At 43.7% G+C, this 13,021-nt stretch overlaps 1 protein-coding gene and 3 non-coding genes across 4 annotated transcripts; all 4 read left to right on the forward strand.

Moving 5' to 3' along the window:
* The first annotated feature begins 236 nt into the window (after nt 1–236).
* Nucleotides 237–12,517, forward strand: RPL13A (ribosomal protein L13a). Its single transcript, XM_077451953.1, has 9 exons — nt 237–394; nt 5,283–5,435; nt 6,202–6,274; nt 6,894–6,959; nt 8,644–8,745; nt 11,349–11,434; nt 11,516–11,575; nt 11,670–11,792; nt 12,391–12,517. Exons 1-9 carry the CDS (start codon nt 380–382, stop codon nt 12,475–12,477), a joined length of 765 nt encoding a protein of 254 aa, XP_077308079.1. The 5' UTR covers nt 237–379; the 3' UTR covers nt 12,478–12,517.
* LOC143928621 (small nucleolar RNA Z195/SNORD33/SNORD32 family) lies at nt 5,079–5,153 on the forward strand. Its single transcript, XR_013262459.1, has one exon. It is a non-coding gene; the product is annotated as a small nucleolar RNA Z195/SNORD33/SNORD32 family (small nucleolar RNA).
* On the forward strand, nt 6,061–6,135 carry LOC143928622 (small nucleolar RNA Z195/SNORD33/SNORD32 family). The gene has a single exon (XR_013262460.1). It is a non-coding gene; the product is annotated as a small nucleolar RNA Z195/SNORD33/SNORD32 family (small nucleolar RNA).
* Nucleotides 6,319–6,397, forward strand: LOC143928620 (small nucleolar RNA Z195/SNORD33/SNORD32 family). Its single transcript, XR_013262458.1, has one exon. It is a non-coding gene; the product is annotated as a small nucleolar RNA Z195/SNORD33/SNORD32 family (small nucleolar RNA).
* Nucleotides 12,518–13,021: the final 504 nt, after the last annotated feature.

The following is a 13,021-nucleotide window of genomic DNA, read 5'->3' on the forward strand; positions in this document are numbered from 1 at the left end:
ACAAGCCCGCAGCTTACAAGTATTCCAGGTCAGTGACTGAGAACGCACCGATACAATAACATGGGCATGCTAGCCAGACTACTCTCATACACACACCAATGGCTGCCTCCATTCCTCCTCCTCACCACACACTTCCGGGAATCCCCTTAGGTGACCTGTGATTGGTTATTCCGCCATCACACACACGTGTGATTGGTCATCCCGCTGCCCCCCACACACACACACACACACACGGTGCAGAGCCCGGGACTATTCCACGCCCCTCTCGCAGCCAGTGACAGCGCCATTGGGCGGAGCTCTGTCCTCACTTCCGCCCCTCTCTCTTCCTTTGGAGACCCCGTGGCCGAGCTCGAGTCTCTTTCTCGGCCGGCAGCACAAGATGGCGGACTCTAAGGTGAGGGGCTCCGGTGTGTGCGGCTCTTCTGGGCTGGCTGTGTCCTCCCGCCGTGCACTGAGCGGCAGCGAGACTGTGGCGGGAGCGGGGTACGTGTTGCTGGCCGGTCGGGGCGGGAGTGTGAATGAGGTGTAGGGAGGAGGGGAGGCCGAGGCCTGCTGGCGGTAGGGCTCCCATGTGACAGGCCGGCGTGTGTGAGCCCGGGTGGGGGAGACCCGAATACTGACAGGTCTGTGTGTGTGAGGGGGGATGGGACAATCTGTGTGTATTATGATGTGGGGGGTCACCTCATACTGGAGGTCCTGGGAGCCCCTCACCCCCCCCCCCCCATGTCCGATCTCTACTTGGCCCATCCATGAGGACATCTCATAATCCTCTCCCCTGGAGAATACAATGGTGTGTGTTGTAGTCTTGTCACCCAACATTGCACAATGGTTTTTCAAACTTTTTTTTTATTCTTTGGATTTTTCCCCTATATATTTTGTTAGACGGCCCATAACATATCCGGACGGTACCCTTTTATTGTATAAAAACAATGAGCCCAGGTTCACACACATGCAGGAAACCAGAGTGATGCCAGTGTGCGGGTTCCCCATCACATCTCCCCTCAGGCAGGTCACCTGACCTCTGCCAACCGCTGGCGGTGTCCATATAAAATGACAGACACCCCCAGATCAGGTGATCGCAGTGTGAACTGTGACATCAGACTACATGGATGAATGTGATCCAATTCCAGTTTTGAATCCAGTGTGAGTTCAGCCATACAAACTGGCTAAATTCACATCGCATGTGATCTGCACAGCAATGCGGTGTGAATCCCATGCGAGGTCAGTCTTCAATATTGTGAACCTGGGCTCAAAGGCTATAAAATCCATAAGGAACAATACTCTTTAATGAAGTTTAGTGCACACAAGCACAATTAGGGTTGCCACATTTTCTTCCAAGTCAAACACAAACTTTTGCATCGCACAGCAATTTTTTTTTATAGTATAAACTATACATATATTTTGCTACTAAATAACATTTCTAATCATAAGTTAACAAGAGTCCCCCTTTACATCAGAGTCCAGAGTTCCCTTTTACATATGAACTTGCAGAGTTCCCTTTCACTGTGAGGGGGGACTATGCAGACTCTGATGTAAGGGAGAACTCTGGGGTCTCTAACATAAGGGATTCTCTGGGAATACTGGGGGTGTACACTGAGAATCCTGATGTACGGAGAAGATTCTAATGTAAGGGGGAACACTGGCCTCTGGTATAAAAGGGAACTCTGATCTAAGGGGTGCTCTGAGAACCCTGATTTGCCTTAGTGTACTTACTCAGAGGCAGGAGAGAGAAGGGGAAGACTTCAGCCAGACGGATGAATGGATGGTGAGCTCACTCACCCCATTGGCAGTCAACACCTCTCATCCAGATGTATCTGAGGCTGCTGGACTTCAAATTTCCGGCCACTTTCCTTTTCTGAGGCAGTGCCAGGGATTGGAGTGGGCAGACAGAGGTGAGGGGAAGAGGTGCAGTTCAAGGCCCTCTCTCCTCTGCCATCTGTATGTGTTGGTTGGGGGGGGGGGTTTGTTAGTGCTGGCTTTGGGCAGTGTGAAAGAATGTAACAGACACTCTCAGCTGAGACAACTGCCGTCATTAACCCTAGCCATAGTCCAGTCTAAATGAGTTTCGGACAGTCCAAAACCTGGACACAAGATTCCAAACCCGAACTGTCTGGGTGAATCCTGGACAGGTGGCAACCCTAAGCACAATGTATTATCCAATTGTTTGGTGTAATATAACAGATGTTGCTCAGTAAATAAATACTGAACAAGTCATGATTTAAATTGATAGTAATTCCTTACAGACGACTTTGTGCTACAGGTGAGCCTATAATAATGCTTACCCATAGCTACCCCGAATATCTCCTAAAGCTGCACGGTTTAGGAGCTATCCCCCTGTATTTGCATGTGCTAACATCGTCGGCACTGACACAAACTGAAGCAACGGCATGTATGTGCCATTGCTTCCATGAGTGTGCCATTACTGTGTCCATGCGTGGTATTGATGTCATCGTAGCTTCGGCCAATCGCAGCGACAGCCTCGACCCCCCTGGGATTGATGTTGTCGGCCGGTGCTATGTACATTTAATGCAGCGATGGCATCGCTCTCAGCTGAGTATTACATAATGCCTTTATCTTGCAGGTGTTGGCTTATTTTTCTTCCCCAAAGTGGGCTTATGACCACTTTAAAATTGCGCACGGCAAGCTACTGTACATTATCCATGGGCTTTATAAGCCTTTGCAGGTTACCATCTTATATTTACATGGGAGGTCTGGAGATGGAATTATTGGTCTGGCGGTGCTTAATCACATGGGTGATTTGCTGTTCACATGTGAGCACAGCAGGACTGGGGCTCCTTAGTTTTAATTACACTTTTTACTTTTACATGGTCTTTAATTTTTTATCTTGATCAAATTTATTGCTGTAACAAGATATTAACATCCCTTATAATTGGCAGCGTCAGGTACTCTTTACTGAAATCTGGGGTCTATAGACCCCAATCTCTTCTCTGCCCTTAAAAGCATTGTATCAAACCAAGCTCAGTTTGATTTGCTGCTTTCACAAACCAAGTTGATATCCGGTGGGAGTGGCAAATAGTTGTCTCTTCCAGTTTCTTAGATCTGCTGCCTGTAAACGCGATCCAGCAGCTAATTAGCTGCTAGTATTGCTTTTACAATATAGCTGAAAATGGATACCCATATGATGGCTGTAGCTGCAGGCAAAGTGTGACCACTCAAACCCCCACAATGTATCATGTCACTGGGGTTGAAGTGGGTAAAGGAGTTTTCCAAACACAAACCTTAAAGCATAATCTCCATCTGTCCACAGCTGGCTCTAAGCTCAAAAATTGAGCCATTGCATGGCTGCTGATCACTCAGTGACTGTCAGTCGCCCCTCTGCTCCTCCAACACTTCTCTGGAGTGCTGGGGAGGAGGGAACATCTGGTGTTGGTGCTGAGCCAGCTGCTGCAGGGCTGCTCACCTTGTACTGATGTGTCCCATACATCCACAATAGGGGGCCGCCTGTTAGATTTCAGAAAATGACAACCGGCTCCCAAAACAAAGATGGTGTCACTGAAGATCGGCAGCCATGAGAAGAATCTGCTGCATTGAACACAGCGCTGGATGCCCAGATACTTTATTTTTCCAGACTGCTAGAAAAATGAAAATGTAAAAGGTAATTGAAGACAACATTTTGTAAACGCTTAACCCCCACTGGCTGTAAAGGAGCCACTATTGGAGGTGTACATTTAAGAGAAATAAATTAAACTGGTATTTGTGTGCAGGAGCACTAATTATGTAAACTTGTGCCAGGTATGGTGGACAAAGTCTGCCAAAATATTTTCCGTCCAGGTAGTGTCGTCTAATCAAGTCATAAATGGGAAATGGTTATCCTAACAATGTGCTCCCTCCTAGAGTTCAGCTCTTTATATGCCATTCATTGGTTCAGTTTCTCGTTTTTTTTAAAGTTTGAAAAGGTGTTCATCTGTTAAAGTGTAACGTTTTCTATGCGTGGTGAGTTGTTCTAATTCCCGTCTTTCTGCCAACTGTCTCCACTTCTGGCCCACAGACCCAAAGAGAAGTCAGGTGGAATCCCTACAGCGGCCTCCTCAGCCTTTACCCCCCCCCCCAGAGGAACCCCGGAAGTCATTTTAGCTTGGATTCCTGAAATCTGAAGTTTAAAGTGACTGTAAAGCTCTACTTTTTTGCTCATTGAAATGTCATACTTGCTTGATCTGGGCAGTGATGATGCACAGAGCAGCCCCTATCCTCTTCTGGGGTCCCCTGCCAGTGCTCCTGGCTTCCCCTGAGGGCCCCCTGTGGAAGCTGCTTTCTATGGGGACACCAGTACATGTTCAATCCCAGACACGGCCTGGTTCGGCCCCCACCCCTGCTGTCTGCTTACAGGTTTTGACGGGCAGCGAACAGCTGTTGCATATGTACACAGTGCTGGATCCAGATGAGCAATGGTCACAAATACACCCCATCTCCCCAGTAAGGGCAGAGATGCATATTGGATCATGGTTTATTCCTATCTCTAGGGCATTTTGACTATACATACATTAACCTTAATGCCACTTTCTCAAGCTACGTTCAGTAATTTCTTTTTTGAAAAGGTAATGTCCATAAGGTTGTCATTGCTGCTCATGGGCTGTGATAGTTGCAGGAAAAAAATTAGCTTGATTCCCCCATCAACAGACAGTTCTGATAGAATTCCTCCTGCCAAGTCATTGTGTTCTTGGAGAAGATGGTGATTGCGGCTATAGCAGCTGCTGGTGATCGCAAGTAAATCCCACAGACTTGTGTCCAAGTTGATCAACTTTGTACTTTCAGCCTGCCCATACAGTTTGCATCTCGGCCAGTTCCCGGTGGACCAGCTGAGATTCGAACCGTCTGGCCCAAACGGTGTGGTTAGCTTTTTCTGGGATAGACAGATTTTAAGTCAACAAGCCCTCATTTCAGTCTAACCAATGTCTGTTACCCTGCAGAGAGCTTTGTTGGGTGGCTCAGACGCTGTGATTTTCAGTTGGATATTGCCAGGTCGATCCTGTGAGGGGGGAGATAGTGGTGATATAACTGGATCTGGAGGGGCAGAATTATGCAGATTATGAACCAGTGAGTAAACGAGCCCTCACTAAACTGTCAGTGATGATCCTTGTGTTTGAGTTTCACTCCTATGAAATCATTTCACATGCACTACCATCTGAGACAGCGGATTAGAATTAAGCTGTGTGTGAGCTCTTATAATGTTTTCTGTGGTTTCTGTAAACATTAGCAAAGATTCCTGTTGCTGGTAATTGAGAATTAATGCATTCCTTTTTTCTTTTTTTTCCTGCATTTAGGCCAAGGCTAAGGCTCCACCAAAGGCCAAGCCTGCGCCACAGGGCAAAGGAAAGGCCCCGGCACAGATCAAAAAGCTACCTTCAGAACTAACCAAGGGAGGTCTTCCAGGATTCTACAAGAACTTGGGTGGTGGATTTAAAGCTTCAAGTCATGTAAGTTGTAAATTTGTTTGCTAATTAAAGTGGAAGTTCAGCCAAAACCTATATTTGCTGCATTCTAAAGCTAGTCTATCGAACGCTGTAAAGAAAAAATATGGATAAACATACCTTTTCTGAAGCTGAAGTGGTCCAGTCTCCAGCAGTGGCTACTGTGTAGAGATGTCTGACCAGAACTGGGAAGTGATGTCACCCATGGACTTGCTATGGGGCTTCTGTTTGACTCTTCTGCACACTTCCATACACTGAAGCAACTGCTCAGCCTGGGACCAGAGTGGCTGCGGAATAGGGAAGTATAATGCTCTTTACAGGGATAGATAGACTTGGCTTAGAATGTGATTAAAGATTAGGTTTGTCGTGCTTTTTTTTTTTTTTCTTATGAACTTCTGCTTTAAGTCTGAAAATTCTTTATCTCGGTATATCTAGTAGTGTTTAAAGCATTACTTTAGGGCTCGTTTACACTGCAATCCTAGTGTTCAGTGGGTGGTTCCCCATGCACATTTGCATGCATTTATGCAAGAGGTGTGAACGAATGCAGTATGCTTTAATCATGTGAATACTGCAGGACTGATTCAATACATTTTTCTTCATACATGTTCAGGTGTAAACGAGCCCTCCCTAAACTGTCAGTGATGATCCTTGTGTTTGAGTTTCACTCCTATGAAATCATTTCACATGCACTACCATCTGAGACAGAGGATTAGAATAGGGCTGTAATTGCTCTACACTTTGTACCCAGTGTGACAGCTTCACTTCATTACAGGTTCTGGTCCTGGATGGCAGAGGACATCTTCTTGGTCGTCTCGCCGCCATTGTTGCTAAGCAAGTTTTGCTTGGTAGGTACTGAAACCATACTTGTGTATTTTATTTTTTTCTTGTCACGGTCATTGATGATTGTAAAAGTCTTGTTTGAGTTTCACGGCCATGAGATAACTACATGCACTACCATCTGAGACCAACTGCCCATGGTGTCATAAGAAAATGAAAAGCTGGACTTCAGGCAGATGGCTAAATATACAGAACAGATACATACCAGGATGTTTTTACCTGACAATTTGTATTTCTGTTCATCCAGTTCTGAGATTTGCACAGCTCTGCCATGCTACAGAAGTCTTGAGTGATCTGCTGCAGTAACCATTATGGCTATTCTTCACCCCTCACCCTGAAACGGGACAGTGAAAAGAGAAGCCTCACTCCACTGATCAGCTTGTTTTTCTTGCAATGTAGCAGTAAGGATTGCCCCTAGTACAGCTGTCAAAGCTCTTCTGTATAGACTGTGAGGTGGAGATCAATAATTGGGTACTAAAACTGCTTGTATGTGCATATTCATGAGAAACAGCTGTTTTTAATTACTTATCTGTCTGCAGTTCAGCTTTTATAAAATGGCAGTGGGCTAAAAAGTATTTATTTTTTGTTCAAAGTATAAATTTTTTTTTTTTTTTTTTTTTTTTTTAGGACGTAAAGTGGTTGTTGTGAGATGTGAAGGTATCAACATTTCTGGCAACTTTTACCGCAACAAACGTAAGTAGAATGGTTATTGTGCATAGCAAGATGTTATGTTGGTCCTTTTACAGTGTCCTAAATATAGTAAGGGATCAAGATGAGAAAATAGGCTGCTTTGCTCACAAATGTTTTTAATATCATGGATTGACCACTGTACTTGCTGCTATATAGGGAGTAGATTCAGTTCTGTTAAGCCATGCTTTCATCTGGCTTTACTAAAAGGAACAGTTAACAGCTTTAAACACCTGAGCTCCACAAGATTTTACCCCTTCATAACAGGCAAATTTTTTTTTGCATTTCAACACTGCGCTACTTTAACTGGTAATTGCGTGGACATGCAGCATTGTACCCAAACAATTTATCCCCCCCGCCCAATAGAACGTTCTTTCGTTTGGTATTTGATTTAACACTGTTTTTGCATCTAAATTAAAGGCCCAAGATCTTAAAAAATCCAATATTTTCTGCTATAAAGTCTATTCTATTAGTCTTCAAAAATTTTTACAAATGTATTCTGCAATTTAATAAACTAATAACAATAAGTGTATATTGATTGGTTTGTGTGAAAGTTGGTGTCTACAACCTATAGTTGTACAGCGCCTAGAGGCAATTCGGTTTACATTGTGCGCTATACAAGTATTTCATTCATTGTGTATATACTGGAATTTTTTTTATTTACTACTGACGATCAGTGACTTGGTGGGACTTCTATAGTGCAGTGGGCATCCTGTTGCTTGGGTGGGGGATGGGAACTGCCGCTGACCTCTCCAGTGGCACCAATGACTGATCCGTGCTAATACTAGACACTGTACTAATGTCACTTGCTTGGCAGGGGTTAAGATCTAGGGTGATCAAGGGGTTTTTCTTCCTGTAAAGCAGGGGGTAAAACCTGGCACATCACTGCTGTATGAAGAGTTCTGTGCGGTTCACCAACAGCTCTTGTCATTCGCTGTGCCAATCAGTGGGTGCTGGCCATAAATCATTGCCCATTGATTGGCTTGTGCTGCAGTGAATGGCAGCACAGTTTGTGGGTCTGCGTGCGTGAGCAGATTCTGACTATGTGCAGATTGTAGGCGCTGACCTGCTGTAGTAAATGTACTGCAGTGGGTCGGCAAGTGGCTAAACAAGTCTTGTTACATTTGTTTTCATGTGTTACCCACCTGTTTACTTTTTCCTACTGCCTTTGTAGTTTTGGGTGTTCTATTTTTCCAAAAAGCGTGACTATAGGCAAGCTTGATGGAATGGACTACCCTAGAATAGCTGGCAAAATAAACTGCCTTGGGCTTGGTTCACACTGGTGTGATGTGGGAAACCTTGCGATTCTTGTGTGGGAGCATCTGCGAACTGCTGCAGGTGTCAGTGTAAAGTTAATGACTCCAAATCAGATCAGTGCAAAGTTAAATGGTACAGGAATCAGATCGCATGGAAGTGAAGACTCATGCAGTCTGTTTCCAGTGTAGACCAAAAAGGTCCTGCACCATTTTGCTGCAAATATGTTTTCAGCTGTAGTTTGGCTCAATTGGTATCACATCTTGTGTGCACAGCAATGTAGTGACTCACATGTGATGTCTGGCATCACACCAATGTGAACCCAGTCTTATTGTCTGTCCTTCAAGTTGGTGATTTACATTTAAATGAGTTTTAGACACTGATACATTTTAACATAAAAACATGCACTAATTTTCATGTCTGTTTTCTATTTTAGTGAAATACCTTGCTTTCCTGCGTAAACGTATGAACACAAATCCTTCCCGTGGGCCATACCATTTCAGAGCACCTAGCCGCATTTTCTGGAGGACTGTAAGAGGTAACAGTATTCATGCCTTTGTAGTTTAAGCAACCCGGTCTGAATTCCACACTAGCAGTTTGTATCTTTAAAGGTTAACTCCACTTTCTGTAAAATGCAATATGGCTACCTGGAGATGTTCTGTACATAATGCCTCCCTGTAACTTTTCCTGCGTGTGATTGGCTCACTGTCCCAGAAGTCTGCACTAAAATGCAAGTCAAATTTCGGGGGGTTCCTTAAAGAGGAAGTAAATCCATTAAGTTTCAAAACCATTACATTCCCGGCATGCTGGGAAGGCTGCACATAGGCTTTGCTCTCAACCAAACTGTCAAACCACCCAATGGCTGGTGTCATAACAGATCACATGCAGCACCATGGCATTTGATTAAATGGAGGTAAAGATGGCAGCTTCCTTGGCTGAAAACTATTAGTGTATCCAGAAAGTAATTCAGCGCTTCATTTTTTTTTCTACATTTTATGTTGGCCTTGGTTTGGACTAAATTGGTTAAATTCATTTTTCTAAATTCTACAAACAATACCCCATAATGACAACATGAAAGTTTGAAATCTTTGCAAATTTATTAAAGAATCCCATGTACTTAAGTATTCACAGCCTTTGATCAATACTTTGAGGCACCAACTTTTGAGTGTGATGCTACAAGCTTGGCATAACTATATTTTGACAGTTTCTCCCATTCTTTGGAGGACCTCTCGTGCTCAATCAGGTTGAATGGATAGCCATTTTCAGATCTCTCGATTTTCAATTGGGTTAAAGTCTGGGCTCTGGCCTAGGCCATTCAAGGACATTCAGGTTTGTCTGACACTGTCTGACCATAGACACTCCTTTTTGTCTTGGCTGTGTGCTTGGGGTTGTTGTCCTGTTGGAAGATGAACCATCACCTAATTTTTAGATCCAGAACGTTCTAATCAGGATCGAGGCAAATATGAATACAGCAATGTAAAGAGATGTCCTTGATGAAAACCTGCTAGTCTTCCAGGTATTACTGAAAACATCCCCACAGCATGATTCTGCCACCACCATGCTTCACTGTAGGGATGGTATTGGTCAGGTGATGCACGGTGCCTGGTTTCCTCCAGACATGACTTGCCATTCAGGCCAGAGTTCAATCTTTATTTCATAAGACCAGATAATTTTTGTTTCTCATGGTCTGAGTCCTTCAGTTGCCTTTTTGGCAAACTTCAGGTGGGCTGACTTGTGGCTTCTGTCTGGCAACTCTACCATACAGGCCTGATTGGTGGAGTGCTGTAGAGAATGTGGTTCTTCTGGAAGGTTCTCTTGGCTCCATAGAGAAACGCTATCGCTGACCATTGGGTTTTTTGTCACCTCCCTGACTAAGGCCCTTCTCCCACGTTTTCTGTTTGGCTGGGTGGCCTGCTCTAAGAAGAGTTCTGGTGGTTCCAAACTTCCTCAATTTACGGATGTACTGTAATCATTGAGACCTTCAATGCTGCTGAATACAGAAATTGATAAACATACTAAAATGATGTATTAAAGACCATTGTCCTATAAATGGATCATAGCATAATATACACTGCACAATGTGGCATAAAATATGTTTGACTCGAACAGAGTGGTAAAATATTCCAACTGAGCTAAAATCAAATAAACAGTCTAAGACACAAGATGCATCCAGATATACCTGACATGCTTTGTGGCTAAAAACCACTTCCTCAGGGGCTTATGCATCTAAATATAAATAAGCCAGAATAAAGCGTAGACAGGGAAAATATAATATATAAGACAGTAATAAACTATCCCCACACATATACTCATAAGAACAAAGCCTGGATGCTGCCTAGTGTCCATACTGGGATCTGTGGTAGATTGGACCCCCCCCCCCAGGGTCAATCGCACACGGTCCCACAACTGATGTGCGGCGGGGGAGAAAGGGGTTGGGAAAACACAATTGCTAAATTATTTGGCTCCATTTCTGTAAAGTTCAAAAATCAGAAGTAAATACTATTAATAAAAAGCAGGGAAGAGAAAAGGAATTGAGCCCAACAACCCAAAAAATAGAGGAAAATTACCTATTGACACAACAGGGGGAAAAACAAAATCCAATAACGGATACAAGGTAAGAGGGGCTGCCGGACAAACTCCAAATGGAGATGTTGTATGTCAGGAGGCCCTAATTGGACCTAACAAACTTTTCACATTGTGATTGTGGGGTGTTTGTAAAATTTTGAAGAAAATAACAAATTTTATCCTTTTGGAATAAGGCTGTAACATAATGTCGAAAGTGAAGCGCTGTGAATACTTTCTGGATGCACTGAGTGTAACCCATAACAATGGTCTTGGCGATCTGTAGGGAGGTTTTGTCCAAGTGGAGACAAATAGAAGAGGCATAATTCCCACTGACTGACATGCTAATGTGCTATAACTTTTTTGTTCTTGGCAGGGTTCTGAGAGACAGGGAGGGGGTGGGGGGCTCAGTTACAGAATAAAGTGGACCTCTAGTTATAGGTGACATTAAGTGTTTATGATGGTGTCTTACTTTTAGTGCTCAGTATAAGTGTTGCATTGTAATTTGCACAAATGTATTCTGAGAATACAGCATGGCGACATACTGATGGTACTGCTGTTTACTTCTGTTTTGCACAGGTATGCTGCCACACAAGACTAAGCGAGGACAGGCTGCTCTGGAGCGACTGAAGGTCTTTGATGGTATCCCACCTCCTTACGATAAGGTGACTAAGATGTTAAACCTAGTAATGTGACTACATAACTCACGGCTTTCTGAAATACATTGACACAAATTTCTCTAACAGAGGAAGCGTATGGTGGTCCCTGCTGCCCTGAAGATCGTGCGATTGAAGCCAACACGCAAGGTATTTGCTTATTTGGAGTAGACCTCCAGAATCAAGTATGGTGTCTCATTCCTTAGAATGGCAAGTCTAAGCCTATATTTTGGATCTGTTGTAGTTTGCTCTCCTCGGCCGCCTTGCCCATGAGGTTGGCTGGAAGTACCAGGCAATCACTGCCACCCTGGAGGAGAAGAGGAAGGCAAAGGCCAAGCTGCACTATAACAAAAAGAAGCACGTCATGGTAAGCTGACAGTTTTTTTTGTTTTTGGATGTTAAATGGAGAACTAGCAGTAATGTTTTCTATTCACTTAGTGTTTAGGGTGAAAATTTTAGGTCCAGGTTGGAGCTCTAAACTAATTTCAGAGCTGTAAAAAAAAAAAAATACAACCAAGTAAATCGGTTAAACTAGCACCTTCCGACTCTACACTGAATATCTGCAGGAATTCAGCAACCATGGTGAAGGGATACTTTTCTTCTTGCTGCATGATACTTAAAGTTGAGTTCTGGGTTAAATTGGTACTAAAGGCTTTTATTTTTATTTTTTTCTGGATCCATTGCAAGTGTAACATGCCCCAGTACATGTAGATACTCCAGTGTGGCCAAACACAAGGCTCCTACCATTCAGGGAAGTGCTGCGTCCATGAGTATCAGGGTAGGGGTGGGTGTGTCCGGAGAAGTGGCTTGCAGGGTGGACTGACACAGTAAGGGGTCACTGGAGCTGTGGATAATGGTGTAAGGGGATAAACGGAATCAGGAGGAAGGAAACTGTTTTTAGGGGAAAACTTTTTTGGCAAGTGTAGTTTCTGGAACACTAAATCCTTTTTTCCTTTTTTCTGTAGAAACTGAAGAAGCAAGCAGAGAAGAATGTTGAAAGTAAAATTGCAAGGTACACAGATGTCCTGAAGAAATATGGTATCCTCGCATAAACATGCCCACAGATCTGGAATAAAATATTTGGAAAAAGTGCTTGTTTTGAGTGGAGTAACTTTCTTTTTTTTTTTTTTTTTTTTTTGTAAATTTGCAACCTTTTCTTGAGGATTTAATGTTTCCTTGGTTTACAGTCATGTGTCTTGTCAATATCCTTTAACACTGTCCTGTATCTGTAAAAGCAGCACAAGGGCATTGTACATAGCTTTAGTTAGGCAGCCTTCCATGGTAGAAAGATGTGGCAATTTCAGTGTGTAGCATTACTAAGACATAGTGGTGATGCAGGAGAATCCAAATTACAATGGCAAGTGCTGGAAAATGTGAGGCTAGAGTAATAACATTGCTCCCAATGGAGACCGACTAGTGAATGCTGATTAAAGCAGGCCTTCACCCCCTAGATCAGTGCCTCAACCTCCTGGGATTCCACATCGCACATCCTAGAAGGCTACATGTGTAGGACCTATCAATGTGAATGGTGGGTGAATCTCCAGTCCTCCTTGGAGGGCCAAAATGGTGGTGCAGGGCTTGGAGTTGTACCTGATC

Source organism: Lithobates pipiens, unplaced genomic scaffold (assembly GCF_037356315.1).
Source record: "Lithobates pipiens isolate NorthernLeopardFrog02 unplaced genomic scaffold, aLitPip1_a1.2 Scaffold_23, whole genome shotgun sequence".
Taxonomy (NCBI): Eukaryota; Metazoa; Chordata; class Amphibia; order Anura; family Ranidae; genus Lithobates; species Lithobates pipiens.

Coding starts and splice junctions, on each gene's coding strand:
- RPL13A (XM_077451953.1), top strand. Junction 5,436..6,201: donor GATTTAAAGCTTCAAGTCAT/GTAAGTTGTAAA, acceptor ACTTCATTACAG/GTTCTGGTCCTGGATGGCAG. Junction 6,275..6,893: donor TGCTAAGCAAGTTTTGCTTG/GTAGGTACTGAA, acceptor TTTTTTTTTTAG/GACGTAAAGTGGTTGTTGTG.